The sequence below is a fragment of the Spermophilus citellus genome, assembly GCF_964194105.1.
Source record: "Spermophilus citellus genome assembly, chromosome: 14".
NCBI lineage: Eukaryota > Metazoa > Chordata > Mammalia > Rodentia > Sciuridae > Spermophilus > Spermophilus citellus.
This window is the reverse complement of record NC_138194.1, coordinates 84,374,747-84,396,333: the sequence shown is the minus strand read 5'-3', so window position 1 is coordinate 84,396,333 and position 21,587 is coordinate 84,374,747. Positions and strand designations below refer to the sequence as shown.

The window sequence follows — 21,587 nt, the reverse complement described above, 5'->3', positions numbered from 1 at the left end:
AGCCCTGATATCACTTAGTAACACTAAGCTCTAATCATGGGCCAGTGTCCTCTCCAGACTGCAGCTGCCCAGGGTCTGAGCAGAGCCCCAGCAGCTCTTGGTGTAGAATGTCATGATTTTGGAAACCACAGAGTGGTTACCTTTTGGTGTTAGGAAGGATTTAGATCTTCTGAATTTCAGGTAGTGTATCATGCAGTATTTATAAGTTTATAATGCCAAATCTCTGTTATTTGGATACCAAGTATCCACGAAACTGATAGCGGAGTCCCGCTCACTGTTTTTCAGGTGAGACTTCAGGACCAGGGTCTAACAGTGGGTGGAACACAGAAGCCATTCCCATCCTGGAGCTGGGACTCTGGCTCTCCCTTCCTTGGCAGGCCTCCGCTCGCTGCTTTTGATTATGGCCACTACCCAGAAACTGTGAAAGCAAGGGAAATCTAAAGCCATCTGTTTGACTTCTTAAGAACGTGTAAATTCCAGTCACAAGGCCAATTGCTGCTGTAACAAATTATCACAAACTTAGAGGCTTAAAGTGACACAAATTTATTATCTTACAGTAGTGAAGTCACTCGTCTAAAATGGGTCCCCTGGGGCTCAAAGCAAGGTGTTGGTAGTGCTGCATACCCAGAGCGGGCAGGAGAGAGGCCGTTTCCGTGTCTTTTCCAACCTCTAGCGGCTGCCTGAGCACCTTGGCTCGTGGCCAGTTCCCTCTGACTTCTGCTTGCTTTGCCACGTCTTTTCTCCTTCTCCCTCTACCATCCCCCTCTTCTGCTTAGAGGAGTCCTGTAGGTAGACTGGGTGGACCCTGTCCTGGATCATGCCGAGTATCTCCCATCTCAGGGTCCTTACCTTAATCAAGGGTGCAAAGCCCCTTTTGTAGTGGAAAATGCCAAATCCATAGAGATTAGACTGCAAACATCTCATGGTCCCCCATTTCACCCATCCCAGAAGGTAGTGGAAGCCCTGGAGTCTGCTTTTGTCCTTTCCCTGATTTCTTATGACTACCTTAATCCCCTCGGTAGCCAGCCTGAGGTACAGCTTTGGGTCCCTGTGTCAAATGCAGATTCTGTTGAAGCCTCCGACACCCCTGCCAACATGCCCACTTCTGAGCTCACTTCCTTGCAGGAACTACTCCAGGGCTACATCTGTAAAGGTATAGTTCTGCCACTGCTTCCTGTTATGGTTTAGATAGGAGATGACCCCAAGAGCTCCTTCTGTTAGTGCAGGAATATTCAGAGGTGAAATGATTAGATTGGAAGAGCCCTAACCTAATCAGTCCATCCTAGTTTGAGTGGGCTGACTGGGTGGTAACCATAGGCAGGTGGGCATGGCTGGAAGAGGAAGGTCACTGGGGTCTGCCCTGGACGGATGCCTCTTCCCTGTAGCCCCTTCACCCTCTCTCTCTCTTTGATTCTTGACCTTGCAGTGAGATGAGCAGCTTTCCTCCACTGGCCCTTCCCCCATGGTGTTCTGTCTCACCCCGGGCCCACAGCAATGGAGTCAGCCATCTAAGACCTGAGACCTCTGAAACTATGATCCTCAAATAAACTTTCCCTCTTCTAAGTTGTTCTTGTCGGGTATTTTGGTCAAAGTGACACAAAACCGACTTAAACAGTTCCCATCCAGTATTCCTGACCAATATTCCTACACCACCCCCCCCCCCACCCACTTCTGGGAACATGTTGGAAGTGAAAGGCGCAGCCCTGTGAGTGGGAAGATTTCTGTGATTAGTTCTGGCCAGAGGTGACTCTGGGCTGAGTGTGTCATCGATGGGATCTTCTAGTGCCTTTGTTTCTCCCTCTGGTTCTCTAAGCAGCAGGGTTAGAGGTGGGTGGTCTTGCAGTCAACATGCTGAACAAGCTGAGAGAAACTTTGTTGTACTCACTGATGTTTGGGGGGTTGTTTGTTATTGTACCATGTAAGCTAACTGATCCTGACTGGGGCATTTTTAAGGGCTAAAGGGAAGGGAGCAAAAAGAGCAGGCTGCACAGACTGTGCCCCACGGGTTCTCTCACTCACAGGCCACAGGGGCTTTCCTGTTCCTTTGATGAAAATGCGCATTAACTTCACCATCTGGTTGGCGGTCTTTTTTTTTTTTTTTTTTTTTTTCCACCGTGGTAGAACATTTAGTTTCTGGAGTATGTAATAATGTACCCGCAGACTTACCGTGGATCACATGTAGTTGACTCTGACTCTCCTTCAGTCATGGAAATGAGAAAAGATCTGCAGTTGTAATGCCTAAGGATGTCAGGAGAGACTAGAGGGTGGTGCCATGGGCAGTTAACAACCATCATTCCCTTTATTTCTTATAGTAAACCTTCAAAACGGAAGTGCTTATTTCAGGGCAAGCCCAGCTGGGAAGAACTTGAGGATTTAATAGAAATCTTGGTACAGGGGAAACAGGTAGACCTCTGGGGGCAAGGCAGCATCCAAGGAGGCCATGCTGACCACCCGGGCCCAGGGTGTGGATACTGAGGGCTCCAACCCAGGCTTGCTATCTTGCTTTGTTGAGCTTCCCCAACTCCTCCTGCCTTTGGCCCTGCTGGAACCCTCACTCCGGGCCAGTGGTTGAGATTAAGGCAAAGCCCCAGCAGCTGGAGATGGACTCCAGCCCTGTACCAGAGGAGCAACCAGAGAGAGAGCCCTGAAGATTCAAAACCAACTCTAAATGCATGCTTCACAGAGACAAGGTTGTGTCTTGGGCTCCGTGTTGCTGGGTTTCTATAGAACCAGTTAGAGCATCCAGTTCTGTATCTGGGCTGTTGGTGCCTTGGGCTCCTGTGGCCCCCTGAGAACCTGTCCCTCAATGAAGAGCTTTGTTTCTATGGAAACCTGCATCGGTGACCCAAATATCCAGGTTAAATATTTTCTCTTTTATCTGACTCAGCGTTTAGGTTAGTTGGAATATATTAGATACAAATTGGGGTTTTCTTACACACATGGATTTTCTTCGTCCCAATTGCCCATTCTTGTCAACAAGGACAATGGAGGGCCCTCTGTTCTGCAGTGTATGTATGGTTGGAAACTTCTACTATGTGGGGACCAACTAGGACCAAGACGGAATTCGTCTCCAATGAATTGCTCATCTGTTGTTCTTTATTTCTTAACCCTTCAGGGCGAGCTCTGCTGAGACTCACAGACAAAAAGCTTGAGCGTATGGGGATAGCCCAGGAGAACCTCCGGCAGCACATCTTGCAACAGGTGCTCCAGCTGAAGGTGCGAGAAGAAGTCCGAAATCTGCAGTTACTCACACAAGGTACATCATTGCTTCCTACTGGATGGCTGGAAGGGGAGATGGAAGACAGAAAGTCTTTTCATAGTAACAGAGGGGAGCCAGGGAGAATTTGTTATTGTTTCTTTGCAGAATTTCCTTCATTTAAAATTAAAAGAAAAAAAAACTACATAGATTTAAAGACCCAATTCCCTCCCTCAAAACTTTTATTTTTCATAGCTCTCTAGAGGAAAAGATGCATGAATAAGTAATGGATAAGCAAACAGAACTATTAGAACTAACCTCAAGGTCTTCACATATAGCTATTATAGATTGCATACTGCACAACCCCAGAGACCAGTCACATAGATCAGGGTTCAGTTGTGTCCTCAACAGTTGTACAGTGTGCACTCTGCACAACTATACCATGGAGCCCTAGATATCTTCATCTGACTGGTAATTCTGAGAAGCCTTTGGAATTTGAGTGATTTCATATTTAATGTGAATATCGGTACAGGTGGGGGTTTTATTGTGTTTTATTTTTTTATTGGCCAGTCGGAGAAAAATATTTTAATTGAATGTCCCTATGTAAATGAATTTATACACACACGTACTCTAGAGATCATGAAAACCCTACTTTAGTGTCTTGAAAATAGAATAATTTAAAAATATAAGCTGTAAAGAATTTATGACTAGACTATTAAGACCATATAATTCTTAATAGGAATCATTAATAACTTCAACATGTTTTAGAGTACTTAAAAGCCATATAACTATAGAAGTGACAGAGGAAAAAAGCTAAAGTTAGAAGAAAACCTTAAGTCACACTATGTGTAAATATGTATCTACGTAAGATGTGGTTGCTATCATCCTACATTGACTCTAACCTTTTTTTATTTTAATGCTCAATTGTGCATCATTTTAAATGAAAGGATTGATAAAATATGTGTTTTTGAGAGCCTTGAGTATTCTTCAATCTGCAGAATGTTGTAATTGCTTGCACACTTCTATTGGAGAAATCTGGGTCAGCCAAGTTTCTTGTTATTGCATTTAGATTAACCCAGTAATAGTCCATTTGCCTGGAGGAAATAAAGTACTGCCTGAAAGACGACTGCTCCAGAAGGATAAATATGGACTGCGAGTGATATGGAAATAGCATTGTTTATTTGATATGCGTTTTTTTGAATCTTGTCCCAAGAGGCTTCCAGTGGTGAGGTTATAGGTGCTGACTGGTCCGCTGAGTGAATGAATTTTGAATGGGACATACTGATATACTTTTAAGTTTCTCTTAGGAAATAAATAAAGATTTCTGACAAGAGAGTCCATCACAGTGCTATTTATAAGATGGAAAAAAAATTAGAAACAACCTAGAGTTTCAGCAGTATGGAAATAATCTAATGATTTTGCTTAAATTTATAGGAGACATATAATGCTGTCATTAAAATTACATCCTGGCAGAACACATGGCATGGGAAACTACTCATGAAATGGGGGGCAGGATGTGTATAAAATTTATTTATAATATGATAATATGAGCCCAATTTTGCAGATAGAAATATATATGTATATAAGTATATATATATATATTTTTTTCTTACATGTACATAAAGAAAAGAATGCAAGTCAGTGTGCCAATATTTTAATCATGGTTCTCACTGGGTGGTAGGATTGCGCGTGATTTTTAATTGTTCTTTTTATGTTCTTCTATTTTCCAAATCTCCCACTGCAAATCCACATGATGGTTATAATAGGAAGCACATGCTTTTTCTTAAGCTTTCAGCACAGCATATTTCTGTCCAGGTTCTAGTTAGTGTCTGAGCTTCTGGGCTCTTTTGTTTCCCATGAATGAGACCATACTCACTGCTCATCCACTGTGGCCTTGACACCTGTCCTTCTCTCCTGTCCATCTGCACTGCACTCGCTTTGCAAAATCAATTTCCACAGTCTTCATCACCCTGGATGTGCACCATAAGATTTTCCCCAAGCCAATACTCAAGCTCAATATATGTTCTTGTCCTGCCTTTTCAATTCAATTGTCACTTTCTTTCCCTTTGAAAAGCTCCACACTGGTGTTCTTGCCTCCCATTCCCCTTAGAAGAGACCCCCGGTCTCTAGTCCTGGATATCCTGTCTGCACTCATCTTACTTTTCTTATTGCTTCTCCTTTACCTGTAAATGCTCAAACTCATTTAAGGTAGGCGTCCATTAGAAAATCCATTGCCTTATTAACATGATAGTTTCTTTACAAGAGGAAAAAGGGAAATAAAATTGACAAGTTGTTTTTAAAACTGCTAATAGAAGTTCTTAAGACAGCTGGGAAGCCTTAAAATATTCAGTGTCTCGTTTTGCTAAAATAAGAATTGGAATTCCATTCCATTCAAGGAATCTGATTGGTTTAACATAGGTATCATATGGAGAGTCACCATACGGGTGATCCGTGATTCAGTATGAATGTCTTATTCTTCATTTCCACAAATATTAATCAGCAGAAACAATATGCTAAATAGGTACAGAGATTTCAGAACAACTGAATGCTGTTTAGTTTTTGGAAATCCCTGGGCCTCTCCTGTTTATAGAAGTTGAATACATTTTCATGGCTCACATGGGGCTGTAACTGTGGCATAATGCAATTAATTTTTGTTGGTGTTGATTATCTGATTCATTCAGGCTGCTGCAATAAAATACCACAAACTGAGTAGGTTGTAAACAAGAAGAACTTATTTTTGACATTTTTGGAGGCTGGGAAGTCCAGAATCCGGGTCCTGGCAGATTCAGTGTCTGGGGACGGCCTGCTTGAACACAGACCTCCCTTTCACTGTCTCCTCCAGTGGTAAAAGCAGAGAATCTCTCTTTTGGAGCTGCCTTAGAAGGGCACTAATTCCATTCATGAAGGCCCTACCCTCAGGTCCTAAAAGGCCCCACCATGACCTTGGGAATTAGGACTTCAGCCTGTGACTTTGGGAGGCACCTCACATCAGTCCATTACATTGGAATTTAACAGTTGTTTTTGTTGTTGTTTGTTTTTTTAACCAACCAACATGTTTGATAAAAGTAGTTCACTTTTGAGGAAAGGCTTTTATTTTTTAAATGACTGAATTTCTTATGAGTTCCCTTCTGCCTTTGAAGGTAGTTTCAAAACACAGGATCTTGGGAAGAAACTTAAGTAGCCATCAAAGGAGAACAGTTAATTAAATCATGGTGCCTCATTTAGGCACTGGAGTCCTCTAAAGCCGTAAACACAAAAACGAAGCATACCAGTATGGAAGGACTTCTGGGATGTCCTGAGAAATGAAGAAGGCAGGGTGCAGAACCACACGAATAGCGTACTACCTCTGCCAAAGACGAAGAAATGATAATGCAGAAATATCTGTATGGGCTCTGTTTGTGTAAGGAAATTCAGAACACTCCCCTAGAAGTTAATAGAAACTGCACTATTCAAAAGAATAAAAGTTTTTCAAAATTTAAAAAAAAAGAAGATGTGAATATTAACACCAGATAGGCCTGAATTTTCAATCCTGGCCCAATATTCATGGCTGTGTTACTTCAGGGAAACTACTTAATCATCCTGTGTTCCAGTTTCCTTATTTCTGAAATGGAGATCAATCAGTCTGCCCAACCAATAGGAGATAGTAAGAGAATCAAAGAAGCAAAATGTATAAATCATTCAGAGTAGGGTGACAGTAAAGAAGATACTTAGCTAAGAGTAGAAATCAGATAATTAAATCAAACTCACAAATTCCAGCAAGTCTTATTTTTAGCATCTTTATTGAGATATATTCCTATAGCATATAATTTACCCATGTAAAGTGTACAATTCAGTGATTTTTAGTATATTCACAGAGATAACTATTGTTGTCATAAATTTTAAAGCATTTTCATCAGCCTGGGAAGAAGTCTCATACCATCAGCAGTCATTCCTGGTTTCCTTCCAGCATTCCTAGCCACCAGCTCCTGGAAAGAACGTTGTTCTTTTCTCCTGTTCTGAACATTTCCTGTGAATTAGGTCATCTAGCATAAGGTCTCTTACGATTAGCTTTCACCGAGGTAATTCTTAAGGTTCACCCATGATGTAAGCATATGTCAGTATTTAACTTCTTTCTATTTCATTGTATGACTATACCATATTTTATTTATCCATCTGCTGATAGGCATTGAGATTATTTCTGAATTTTGACTGTGATCACTAATTCTGCTTCATGTGCTGGTTTTGGTGTAAACACCTGTTTTCGTTTCTCTTGGGCCTATCCTAGGAATAGAACTTCTGGCTAATATGGCAACTCCAAACATAACAAAAGCCAGAAGAGCTTCACCACTTCACACTTCTACCTGTAGTGTCTGAGTGTACCAGGTTCCCGGCTACTCACCAGAGCTTGTTATTATCTTAAAGCCATGCTCCTATGTGTGAAGTGATGCCTTCATTGTGGTTCTGATTTGCATTTTTCTGATGGATTCTCGTGCGTCTATTGGTCATTTTTATATTTTCTTCAGGAAAAAAAGATTGCAAATCCTTTGCTCATTTTTAGAGGGATTATTTGTGTTTTTCTAAGTTTTGTCTTTGACCCACTGTTTCCTCGTGCATTACTACCCATCTTATTTCTAAAATTTGGAGCTAATTATTCCATTGCTATTTCCAAAGAGTAATTCCACACTCAAAGTATGAAATCCCACCCCACTAGAGATATTTAAAAGAGCCTGCCACAAATGTGAAAATCAATTCCAAAATAAAACAACTGAATGCACTTCACAGATTTTCTCTCAACACTTTTAGCTATAGAAACTAAACACACACATACACACACACACACACACACACACACAGAGTTGCATCTGTTTGTGTGCAACCTCTGAATTAAATACTTGCATATGAAAGCTCATTCTGCATGTTTCTAGGAAAAATAAAATAATAATTAAGCCTACCTCTCCCATGTTTGGTTGCTGGTATAAAAGTCTTCTTGAGCTTCTGATTCTGCACCAGTGTTTTCACACAGTTGGCTAGGAGCCCCAGGACTGCAGCCAAGATACTCACAAATGGAGCGGAAGAGCTCCACCTAGCCACTGTGGGCTACCTGAGCACAGGAAACATGAATTCTCCACCCTCCTTCTGTGTAGTGGAAGCATAGTACATCCGCTCATAATCACTATCAATGAATCATGACAAAGTCTCCTGAAACAACTCACCGTGTGAAGCTGGAACTGTCCTTCAGCTGAAATCCTGGCCTCTCACACCTGGCTCTTATTCACAAGGTTGCCACAATTACTTGACATTTGCAAGTAACATAATCGATGTTTGGCCTTGCTTTCATGCCATCCCTCTGGTGCCGGCAAGGTGATTTTCTCCTCTAATAGCCTTTGTTCCTCTGTGTCCTGTCCACAGAACAGCCAGGTGTCGATCTGATAGTCTTGCTTGATTGCACATCCCTACTGGAAACTCAGCGGGGTCAGGATACCTCTAGTTGTCTCTTGGGAAACAGAGTATGAAGTTGGAAAATCATTATTACACTTTCCTTCTGCTTGATTCATGAGAAATTGGGGGAAAGGTGCTTTACATAACACACAGTAGTGGTGAACAATTATTTTAGAATCCTCCAAGTCATTTTATAATCAAGGATATGAAGGACATTCTTAACGTTTTAATAATGGACATTTCTAGGAAGAAAAACTCCCTAGGGAAACCGAATGCTGTTTTTCATATATCTAATATGTATTAACTATTCATTATCTACAAAGCCTGCACTAGCTGTCACATCAATTCCTGCCTTTTTTCTTACCATGACCGCTGCTATTTGTTAGCCTCAGTGCACATATAGGGAAAGGTAAGGACCAAGAACCTAAGTAATATATCTAAAATCAGACAAATGCTAAAAAGCCTGATAGAGGTTCAACTCCCCAGTAAGTTTTTATCCATCATACTTCTCTGCCTCTGATCTTTCAAATGAGGTAAGAATGCCCATCTCAGAGTGCTGATTCAGTGAGATTTTATGTAGAAATCGTATACCACAGTTCATGACATATGAACTATTCCAGATGTGGGAAAACATAGCTTTGTAAAGGATCAGACAGTATTTTAATCTTTGCAGTTTCTAAATAGTGTCTGATGTACCTGCTGCACTGTGCTAAAGCAACCACAGAAAATACTTAAATGAATTGAGTATAGCCATGTTCCAGTAAAACTTTATTTACAAAAATAATTACTGATACACATAAAAGGAAATTACCATTAGAATGAATAGGCTACATATAGAATGGGAGAAAATGTTTTAAATCATATATCTGGTAAGGGATTAGTATCTACAACTCAGCAACAATAAAAATAATCAATTTATAAACAGGCAAACACTTGAATTGATAATTATTCAATGAAGGTACACAGATGGCCATCCACCATCAGAAAAAAATGTTCATCACTAATCATTAGATAAATGCAAAGGAAAACCATAATGGGATATCACTTCACACCTGTTAGAACACTAGCAAAAGAAAAGAAAAGATAGTAGAATGAATGAAACAGACATTATTACTTTATGTATGTATGTGACTGTATGACCAATGTGATTCTACCATACGTATACTCAGAAAAATGAGAAATTATATCCCATCTATGTATATCAAAGTATATAAGTACATTCTACTGTCATGTATAACTAATTAAAACAAATTTAAAAATTTTTTTTAAAAATAACAAATGTTGGCAAGAATATAGAGAAATTGAGCTGGGTGTGGTAGTGCACACCTGTAATCCCAGATACTCAGGAGGCCGAAGACAGAACAGTCACAAGTTCAAGGCCAACTGGGCAACATGGTGAGATTCTGTCTCAGTAAAATAAAAAGGGCTAGGGGTATATGAATCTCTCTGGTAAAACACTTGTCCAACCTATGCAAGGCCCTATGTTCTATCCTAGGATAGCAAAAATGAAAAGAATATAGAAAAATTGAACCCTTGTGCACTATTAGTAGGAATGTAAAATTGTGTAACTATTAAGGAAAACAATATGGAGTTTCCTCAGAAAATTGAAAAGAGAATCACCACATGATCTATTAGTCTTACTTTTTGGTATATATCCAGAAGAATTTAAAGCAGGATCTTGAAGAAATATTTGTACACCCATGTCTACTACAGCATTATTCACAATAACCAAGATTGGAAGCAACCCAAGTGTTTATCAATAAATGAATAAAGTAAGCATCATATATACAGCCAATGGAATAATATTCAGCACTTTAAAAGAAGGAAATCTGGTCAATGGTTGCCCCATGGATGAACCTGAAGGATATAATGCTAAATGAAATAAGCCAGTCACAAAAGGACAAATAATGTACGATTCCATGGCTCATATGAAGTGTCTAAAGTAGTCAGAATTATAGAGTGGCAGCCAGGGACTGGGGGGAGGAAGAAGAGTTTCAGTTTTGCAAGGGGAAAAATGTTACAGAGATTTGTTGCACAATAGTTTCAGTATACTTATCAATACTGAACTGTAGCCTTAAAAATTGTTAAGATGCTAAATTTAATGTTACATGGTTTTTACCACAATTAAAAAATTTACCAAGCCACAGTTAATGGACCTATGCTTTATAAGGTAAACCTGTGAGCTTTTGACATTTTTGACATGAAGATTATTGTTTTATTCTTGGTATTTTCCCTTTAAGTTATAAGTTTTTCCCTCAATTCAAGGGGTGCTATAATATGAACCCACTCCTAGGGTGTCTCTTTCAGTGGCTTTCTTAGCTATAAATAATGAATAGTATAAAAATTTCTCAGCTGTGAGATTTGGGTAAATTCAATGAAAAGCAGTGTCCCAACTGAAAGATAAGGCAGATGATGGTAGTAAACACTGCCATCTTCAACTGCCTTTATAATTAGTGCCTGCAAAATGTAAAAAAGAAAAGCCTGATTGTTTACCAGGGCCAGTTTTGGCTCATTAAATGTTAGTGTTTCCCAGAGGACTTTTTCTACATTGTCCAAATATATGTGTCAAAATTTAGTTGGGAATTGTGCGACCAGATGGACTTTCCCATAGTTCCATCTTTTGGAATGACAAAAATTAGAAACACTGCATTCTAATCTAAGAAGACTTTTCAGAACTGTGTGCAGAATGGGTATTTTAGTGCAGTCACCTCCACAGTGATACTTCAGCTACTGAAGTGGGCCAGCTGAACTGAAATGGGCCATCTGGTCCACCACCTTGCTTCAAGGAGGGAGTCTTTGTAGAATAGAGCAATCAACTCTTGAGAAATTGTCTGATCACGTTTTACAGATGGGAACACCAAGGCTCAGAGGGAATTAGAAGATTCCCCCAGGTTACATAGCTAGTTAGTGGCATAACTCAAACTAGATCTCAGTTCTCTTAATTCCCACTCAAGTGTTTTTTTCTCTCGTTATTTTTATTAGCGTATAATTTACATATAGAGAAATTCGTCATTTTTAGTGTATAGTTCTGCAAGCACTGGCAAATGCCCATGGTTGTATAAACACCATTATGCTCAAGATACGGAGATTCCATTGCTCAAAAAAACATTCACTCAGTGTTCCTTTGCCATCATCCCTCTTGGTCCCACCAGTCTTCCCCCATCTCACCCCCACAACTACTGATCCATCCTGTCCCTGGGGTTTTGCCTTTTGCAGAGTGGAGTATAATTGAAATGATAGAGTCTGGCTCCTTTCCTTACCAACAGGCACTGAGACGGAAGGACACTGGTGTGCAGTGCTGTTCATTTGTGTTCCATTGGATGCCTGACCACAGTTTGTTTATCCATTTTCCAGTTGAGGGACATTTGGGTCATTTGCAGTTTTGTAGCACACCAATAAAGCGACCATAAGCATTCACATAAAGGTTTTTGTATAAACATTGGTTTCCATTTGATTGGGGAAGTATGTAGAAGTGAAATTACTGATTTGTATCATAAATATGCTTTGCCTCCTAAGAAACTGCCAGGTCAGTGTTCTTAACATAATAAAAGCAGAATAATGGGGTTGGAGATTGGCCATTCTACATTAAAAAATATTGGAAGGTTTTCTGAAAACTCACTGCATCTGTGTTGAAGTCCCACCAACTGCTTCCTGGAGCCACTACTATCTTAAGAACCCCCTAATTTCCTGAGAGTCACTTGTAAACCATCTGTAGTAAGATCAAGGCCAAACATGTACACTGTTAACTCACATATTCAATAAAAAATTTTCTCAGTATCTATGTACCAGGCAGGACTATATGGCTTTCCCCAGTTGTCAGTGAGGAATCCTTCCTTGTGTCTCTTGTCTTAGGAAGAAAATCTATTAATATGCCCTACACCTGTAACAGAAAATATGAGCATCAGATTCTCTTTTAGGCATATGATATCTGATGGCCTTGTTTTCTAGTATATGTCAAATTACACTATCTCAATTTATAGCTCTTCAGTGTCTTTTACTTAGTTGTGGCACCGGTATTCAAATATGATGTTCACGTAGGTTCCCAGCACACTCAACATTTCTGCTTTATGGTCAGATAACCCAGATGACCCCTGATCACCTGCTTTCATTTATGAGGTGATCATAATAACTCTCCTAGTTCTACTCTTCCCTTTCTAATGGCTGTTTTCCTCTACCACTCCTTGAATGTTCTTCTGTTCATACCTACTGGGGATGGGTGTCCTTCATTCTTCTCACTTAGTACTCTTCCAGAAACTCTCACCCACTCCATTAGTCATCCCCTAATTCATAGTGGCTCTCAGATTTACTTGTTAGACCTCCCTGAAGCTTCAGATTTATTTTACTTTCCCTAGAAAATGTGAACCTCTGAGTATTCTTCAGACATATCAAATTTAGAATTTCTCATTATAATCTCATTGTCTTTTCCACCATGTTCCCTGTCTGTTCTTCCCCCTGCATTTCCTCTCAAGATTAATATTTCCATCACTCCACACCTGAAGCTGACACAGAAGGCTCACAGTGGCCATCCGTTGCTCCATTTCCTCAGAACTCACATGGAATCAGTGAACAAGCCCCAAGCTCTGCTTGTGACATGGGTTGCCAGCCTCTCCCTGGCTCCCACCTCCCTTGTCAGGTGTGAATTTGTCCTTCCTTCCCTCCTAGTTATCATTTGATCTCTCATGTCTGCTCTGCTCCTTCAGTTATCCTTCAATTAACTTCCCACTTCTATTGCCATAGTTAATATCCATAGATTTCTGGCAACATTATTTCTAACCTTAAAACATTCAGTGTCTTACAATTGCCTGCAGAATAAAATTTGTATGTCTTAGCAACCCCTGGGAAAACCATTCCAGACATTTCATAGATGTGTTAATTTTGAGGACATTACTTGCCAGTTATTATGATACCTTCACTGTAAAGTTAGGGGTGGGATCTGTTTCATAGGATTTGTATGGTGGTGGCATAATAAAATCATGAAGAACCTCGTCTTGAGGAGATGTCACCTCTTCTGACAAGTTTCACCTCATCTTTCAAGCAGAACCAATCATTTCCCCCTCTTATTACTGAGTACTTTGTTCATACAGTGACATGTTCATCACACCACGCCCATTTGCTCCTTGACCCATGCACTCTAGGTCCTATAGTAGGTACTAGAGACAAAAAGAAGCACCTCATCTAGCAATGAGAATAAGGTGGTGGGTGCCTTTATGGAGCTGTCTATATCTGTTGATGGCAGAGAACTAGAACTTAAGCCTCCCCAGGGAATCGATGGGATGAGAAAGACCTGCCAAAGGTATGACACATAAACTGGCTCTTGAAGGATAAGAGATTTGGCAGGTGCACAAAGGCTGGCTTGAGGCAGGAGGAGGAGCTTGTGTGGAGACATGGTGGTGAAGTGTCCCTATCTCCCCAGTAGACCAGGGACAACCCCCATGCTGCTCTGATTTTTCTTTGCACGCCTACCTCCTAGGATAGTGCTCGGCAGAAAGTGGATCCTTTGTGTGATTTGACTGATTTAAGTTTCATTGTCATACTTTTATCTGATTTTCTAACTCTATTTCATTTTCCAGTTAAGCTTCTCATTGCAGCGAATACAATATCAATCTTTGTATGGATTTGTAATAAGAAAGCAAAGGGTACTTACAAAGCCATTTGGGATCATCTTTCTCCATGAACAACGTTTAACCAGAAGTTCTTTTATTTTTTTTTTCAGACTGTCTCAGAGTCTCCTTTACTTCCTTGTGATCTTTTTGTATTGAGTTGATCAGTAAAGACAATGGCAAGAACTGAAATATAGAAACCACCCACCTGCTTTGAGTTGTTTTTCCCTAATTTTTTCAATCCTTAGTGTTCTCCTGGGTGACACTGTCAAGTGACAGTCGAGTGAACTTTTCCCCTTGCAGCCCAGTTAATTGCTCAGCAGCTCATGGTCGATAAAGATGAGCAATCTTATAGGACTTTGTGCAGGTTTTTCTTCTGTGATTGGGGTCTTCCATTACTTCAGTATGATTTGATTATGGTCTGCTTACTGTGTGCACCTTCCCCGTGTCCTCTAGCAATTCCCCAAAATGCTGCTTCCCCGGAGTTCCGTTGACACACTTTAAAACTTTTGTATCCTTTTATGCAGATTCTGTGCTGAGGAGTATTTCTAATTTTATCAAATCCACAAGCCACCAGAGAAGTTCTTCCTGGTGTGAACTTTACATAGAGAGGTCTGAACACAAACTTCTTTAAGGAACTATGAAAAATCATGCCAGTCTGTGGGAAGGGTCTACAGTTGTGTCATGTGCTCCCCGGTTAGCATCCACTCTTATTTTATTTTGGGAATCCATTTTGGCCTGTTCATTCAAGAGTGTGTTTTGTTTGAAGTAAGACCTGTTGCAGTCTTCATGGTAGACAAATATTTGCCTGTTCTATTCCCCCAGATGTTTTATCTAACCAATACAAGAAAGAAGTATTCATGTGTTATTCTAATTTGGATTTGTTCTATCAGGAATTCTCTTCATTGTTGCTCATTGTTTTATATCATTCTTTTCAAGGTAATGAATGACTTTTGGGGGAAATCCCAAAGACTCCCAGTGTTTCTGTTTCTGCAGATCCACCAACCTCAAAATTCTTTACCAGTGACCCTTGTGTTTAAATGTTCCAGAAGAAACAATATTATTTAATGTCTCATGTGGACAATTTAGGATGGTCATGGGGTTTGTTATGTGACTTTGATGTTGTGATTTGACTATAGATGTGAAGGATCTCAAAGGACTGATGTTACATTGAAGACAGGTATATTATGGGTTTTCTACCACTGATGTTGGTTTCTTTCTTCAGGGTAAGCCTAGACCCTGCAGTCTGGCCAAATGTCCTATGAGCTTTTCAGAGAGTCAGTTGTATTAGGACAATGTCACATGGATTAGAGTAGAGGAAATCGAGGCCACTCTCAGAGATACATTGAGCTGTTCCAGCTCTTCTGAGAAGAAAACAGAAATATATCATCTATGTAATTTTAGGATTTCTGTTCCTTGTATTGCATATTATCAAATTTCTCCAGCCTTTTTCTTGGGGTGACAGTTCTCGGTGTCTGACATGGACATGAGGGGTCTGTGCAAGCCTTTCCTCACATCGGCCTTTACATCCCAGTTTCAGGAGGCACAGTGGGCTTAGACCACACGGAGAGGACTCAGTGATTGTACCACCATTGTCCAGCCTCATGACCCAAACAAGAGCAAAGTTTTCTAACTTTCTCTGAAATAAACTCTGTAATTTTAGACTCCAATTTTCATTTTGTTCATCTGATATAGTAACAATATACAGCCATTCAACAATTTATTTTTTAAAAAAATTATGGAGAGCCAGGTGTGGGGACAAATGTTTGTAATCTCAGGTACTCGAGCAAGTTCGAGGCCAGACTCAGCTCGGCAATTTAGTGAGACCCTGCCCCCAAAATAAAATAAAAATGTCTAGGGATGTAGCCCCTATATTTAATCCCCAGTATAAGCACACTCTAGGCTATATATTAGAGATGATTCAATGAGGGCAGTTTTTGCCCTGAAAGCCAAGTGAAAAAGACACATATATATATATAAAGTTATAGCACAGAAGATCTGAGGAATGACAGACATAAGCAGAGATGTCCATGGGACTACATAGGAAGGGCATTGATCCAAAGGAAAGTGTCCAGAAGGTCTCCGAGGGAAAGTAACCTCTGGGCTGAACCAGGGATTATAGTTAGCAAGGTGTGTTTAGTTTCTCTTTAGACATAAAGCAAATGTGAAATTACCAAGGTGCTAAGAGCCTGGAGAAGTGGACCATGCTATCACTGTATATGTATCTTTACTGAGTGTTTGCTATGTGGCAGGCCTTTCTGTTTTGGTGAAATGCACTAAACAAGACTGACCCATTCTTCACACAAAGGTTTTAGATTTTTAAGGGGAAGACACTAATCAAGGAATCATAGCAACCAGACACGTGAAATGAGAGGGAAGCAAGTAAACAAAGGGACTTCCCTGGCTACAAGAGATCAGGAAAATCTCCCTCAGGAAGCTGAGGTCCAAAAAAAGAATGGCGCTAGCCAGGATAGGTGGTGCTTGGGCACTATAGAAAGAAAAGTGTCCCGGTTGGAAGGCACAGCCTGTTCTGAGCCTGTGTTAGGGTTCTTCAGAGAAAAAGAACCCACCGGATATGGATGGACAGAGGAGAGGTGATTTATTGTTGGAATTGGCTCCCATGATTATAGAAGCCAAGAAGTCCCATGAGCTGCCATCTGCACACTGAGGAACCAGGAAAACTGGTGCTGTCATTCATGTGGGTCCAAAGACACCAGGATAGGAGAAATGGTTGGTACAAGTCCTAGAGTCAAAAGGCCCAAGAATCAGTAGCTCTGATGTCCAAGAGAAAATAGAAGCCCCAACTCAAGAAGAGAGAGAAAGAATCTGCTGTCCTCCACTTTTGTTCAGTTGTTATTCTCAACAGATATGGTGACGCCCACCGAAGTCGGTGAGGTCTGATCATCTTTACTCAGCATACGGATTCAAAATCTAATCTCCTCTGGAAATGCCTTCATAGACACACCTAGATGTAACTTTCTACCAATTATCTGGGTATCCCACAACAGTCAAGTTGACATGTACAGTGAACAATCTCAGAGGCCAAGGTTGAAGAGAAAGTTTGATGCATTCCAGGAGCATGAAAAAGGCTAATGTGATTAGAGAGTCAAGAAGTGGGTGAGAAGGGAGGAGAGGGGCAAGACGTGAACTACACAGGCAAGAAAGGTCCAGGTGGTGAAGTGAGTGCCTTGCTCTCCTCAAGGAATCTAGAATTTATCCTGAGGACAGCAGGGAACTACTAAGCAGCCGTCACCCAGACTGTCCTAGTGAGATTCATATAACAAAAGATGAGAATATGCCCTGGAGAGGGACAGATGTGAGGCCGGGCATCCAGTTGCTGGGCTGTTACATCTGTCTGTGCAGAAGAGAGTGACAGCCTGGACTTCAGTGCTGGCGATGGATGGAGAAAAGTCAGCTCGGGAGACTGCTCAGTAGTGACTGGGAAACAATAAGTGCTGTCCTTCACCCCTCTTCATATGTTCTCCTCCCCAAATTCAAGACTTAACTGAAGCAGAATTTGAGAGCATTCCTCCTCAAAACACGAATTCCTAGCCCTTACCCTCAAACTGCTGAATTAGACTCTCAGGCCCAAGTCCAGAGACAACGGTGCATATGAAACCTGAGGGCCACTGCCTAGCAATGTACAGGTTTGAAGCATACAGGACATCAATGTGGCTTGCATCTTGGCCGCTTAATACCATCAGAGGAACACTCCCCTTGGGCTTAATGAGCTTGCTTGTCTTGACCAGGTTATTAAGAGGAAGCCTTTAGCCCATGGGGTATGTGAAGGAATCTCATCTTCAGGCCCAAGCCAGGGTGGAGCTCTCTATCACCTAGTCTTGCAAGTTATATCCCTAAGATCTAAGAAAAGGATCTGTGCTCCATGGTTCTCGAGGCACAAGGCCAGTGTAGGTTCAGAGGCAGGTAGTAGGAGCTCCTCTTGCATGCAAGAAAGTCAGAATTTTATTGTACTCAGACCTTCAGCTAATTGGATGGGACCCACTCATATTGGGTAAAGCCATCTGCTTCACAAATACAGAAGTTAACCTCATCCAAAAACACTCTCAGGGATACACCCAGAATGGTGTTTGAGCAACTATCTGGGTACCCCACGCCCTGCCCCCCGTCAGGTTGATATATAAAATTGACCATCACAGTTGGTCAATTAAAGCTTCAGCCTATCTTCCTGGTATGAAGTATCTCTTGTTTCAAATTTTTTTTTGTCTTTACAAATAAATTGTTGTCTGTGATATACTTTTTTTTAAAAAAATTAATACTTGAACCTATTCAAACAAATTATTTCTTTTAACAGTTTTTTTTTTTTTTTATCAAAAACATAGTTATTCCCCCCCCCCCCCCAATTTCCATCGTTTGGACAGCTAAGAATTGGTGGTGTGGTTTTCCTGAGCTACCTCCTGCATTTCTGAGGTTCTGGGTCACTAAAAAATCAAATTTGTTGGTCTCCAAAAAACAGCATAAAGAAATAGAGATGTGAGCCCAGCATTTCCTCATGACCTGCAAATATCCTGAGTAATTCTACCTTGTTAGGGTCCAGGCCATAAAATTTTTGCTCTTTGCCATTTTAATTCATGTAACTGAAATTGAAGCTGCATAAATGAGTGCACAGAGAATCATTAAGTGACCTTGAGTAATTCAGGTGGCTGCCATGTAAGAGGTGACGAGGCTTTGAGCTATACATTTGTATATTGGCTCTTTCCAGGTGATATCAGAGAACAAAGCTAATTTTTAGCTCTTAAAACTTTTAAGCACTGTTGAGAGTAATATGTGGAAATTCTGAAAATATCGAAGAAGCATTTGGGTATTCTTTTCAGTTCTTCACATTCCTGACATGACTTGTGGTTGGTGTCAGGATTCATGTTTCCTTCAAGCTACTTATGTAGATATTTATCCTTTTAAGTATCAGGAAATTTGATTTTTCTTTTGGTATTTGTGTCCCTAAAATTGAGACTAAATTACAAAAAAGGACAAGAGATGAACTAATAAAAAGAAAATGTTGTTGACCTAAAATCGTTTTGTGTTTTTTAAAAAGTTCTGAGAAATCCTCTCCTGAGACTGTTTTCTTTTTTCTTTTATTTGTTTATTTTTTTAAAATTTTCTTCCTATACTGAAGATGGAATCCACGGCCTCACACCTGCTAGGCAAGCCCTCTACCACGAGCTCCATCCCCAGCCTCTTTTATTTTTATTTTGAATCTAAGTTTCCCAGACTGGACTCAATCCTCCTGCCTCAGCCTCCCAAGTGACTGGATTATAGGTGTCCGCCACCGCTCCCAGCTGGAGATTCGTTTTCTTACACAGAGTTTTACTATAGTAACTCTGGTCAAGCTGGATTTGACACATAGAAAAGCAAAAATGAATGGTCTTTCCTGTCTTTGAAAGTTTACATGTGCATTACCTTTTGTGCTCTCTCTCTTCTTCCTCTCCCTTTTTGCCCCAACTTCTCTCCCCACCTCCTTCTCACTCCCCAAATGTACTCATGGCCTAAGGATTGCTCTAAGCCTAGGGAAGAGCTATTAGAAATTTATTAATTAAGGACCAGCTTCTGCTTCTTTGTCAGGGGTAATCATTTGTTTTAGAGCTGATTTTCTGCCTTAATTAAATGAAAATGTCACTCTGTCAAATGAATTCATTTATATTTATTTATCCAGTTCTCAAGGCTTGAATTTCTTAGCAGGGGACTTAGGCTCATCACATTTGCTCACAGAATAAATTGGAAAATGTCTCTTGCATCAGTTTAAAAGACTCATCAATGACTTCTCCACCATGTAGAAGTCTTATGAAAGCAAAGCTGTGATTAGTACATGTTGTTTTCTCATGGAAATGTGCATGTTTGAGTATGTTTGAGCACACATACAGCTGTGGGTGCTGGATCAGGAAGGTGAGGAGTACCCCTCACTGTGGTCCCTTGGGACATTAAGTGTCAAAGGTATTATGTTAACCACCTGCGTGTTCATATTTGCCTTTTCAAAATCCTAATTGAAGGTGCAAGTTTGAACTCTGTCCAGTCTTTCCCTCCACACTTTTAAAGGGATTATTTTAAAATAAAATAAAATATAGTCTTTGTAGCTATCATTATAATAAATACTTTAAAAGATAAAAATGGAATAAACATTTATTCATTCAACAACTTGTTGAGTACCTACTGTGTATCTAATGAAAGGTTGGGGATCAGTGATGAACAATGCATTCTGAGTCCATTCTCCTGTGGAGCATCTAGTGCCCAGCACATAATAGGTGCTTAGCAAACTGAATGAGCAGATAGATAAGTTAGTCTTGCAAGAGAAGTAAACAGTAGACTAGTAATTATGAAGTTATAAATGCATGACTCCTCAGAGAAGATTGTAAGGGCTTGTGAGGTTGTAGAGTAGGGAACTAACACAGTCATGGTTGGACAGGAGATGTCAGGGAGTGTGTCCAGGAGGAAAACACATTGATGCTAAGGCATTTTACTACAGAAGATCCAAGAGTTGTGTGAGTTGAGGCTGCAGGGCTCTACCAAAACTAGCCCACCATCACTTTTTAGACCACATTAAACATGTGGACTGTATTCCTAAGAATTCCACGCACCCATTAACCAAAGCTGTAACCAAAGAAGTGACATAATCAGGTTCCATTTGGAGACAATAACTGACTTCCCCATAGAGAATATATAACATTTTGGGAGGGAGAAAGCTAGCATGATTTTTATATGCCGGCTATAACAAATCACCACAAACTCAGTGACTTAATACAACACAGTTCATGATTGTGTGGATCTGGAGGTCAGAATTCTGGAATGAGTTGCCCTGAGCTAATATCAAGATGTCAGCAGACGGTGTTTCAGGGGATTCCAAAGGTGATTCCATCTCATTGCTCTCCCCAGCCTTCAGAGGCCATCTGTGTTCCTCATCTGTTGGCTCTCTTCCTCCATCTTCAAAGCCAATAAGGTCTGGCCAAGTCCTTTCACACTACCATCTCTAGTCCCCCTCTTCCACCTCCCCCTTCCACTTACAAGGACCCTTGAGTAGACTGGGACCCCATGAATACCTCAGGATCCTCTCCCATCCCTAGATCAAATGAAGAGCAACTTTTAATCCATCTGCAACATTAATTCTCCTTTGCCGCACCATCTAATGTTTTTCAGAGGATCTGAGAATTAGAAAATGTACATTTTTAGAAGATCGTTCTCCAGCTACCATAATGGGAGGTTGTCAGTAATCTATCTTAAATCTATCTATCTTAAACATCTATCCTGTAAGTATTTACATTAACAGAAGACTTTTTTCTCTGGCTTTAGAGGACTATGAAAATGGATTTGAGTGTATTTATTTGGTTTTAATTCAAATAACATGTAACTATAAAGTAAACCTGACC

The 21,587-nt window shown here is 40.5% G+C and overlaps 1 protein-coding gene across 4 annotated transcripts in view; it reads left to right on the top strand.

The window, feature by feature from the left end:
- SAMD12 (sterile alpha motif domain containing 12) overlaps nucleotides 1–21,587 on the top strand; it is a 392,394-nt gene that overhangs the window by 205,973 nt on the left and 164,834 nt on the right. For 2 of the 4 annotated variants that reach the window (XM_081266871.1, XM_081266868.1), the window contains exons 4-5: nucleotides 3,116–3,256; nucleotides 14,328–14,404. In XM_081266871.1, the coding sequence (XP_081122997.1) occupies nucleotides 3,116–3,256; nucleotides 14,328–14,359 (173 nt within the window). In that variant the 3' untranslated portion in view covers nucleotides 14,360–14,404. Of the gene's footprint in view, nucleotides 1–3,115; nucleotides 3,257–4,265; nucleotides 4,369–14,327; nucleotides 14,405–21,587 lie in introns of those variants that run through there. The other 2 variants (XM_081266870.1, XM_081266869.1) reach the window with 2 other exon arrangements.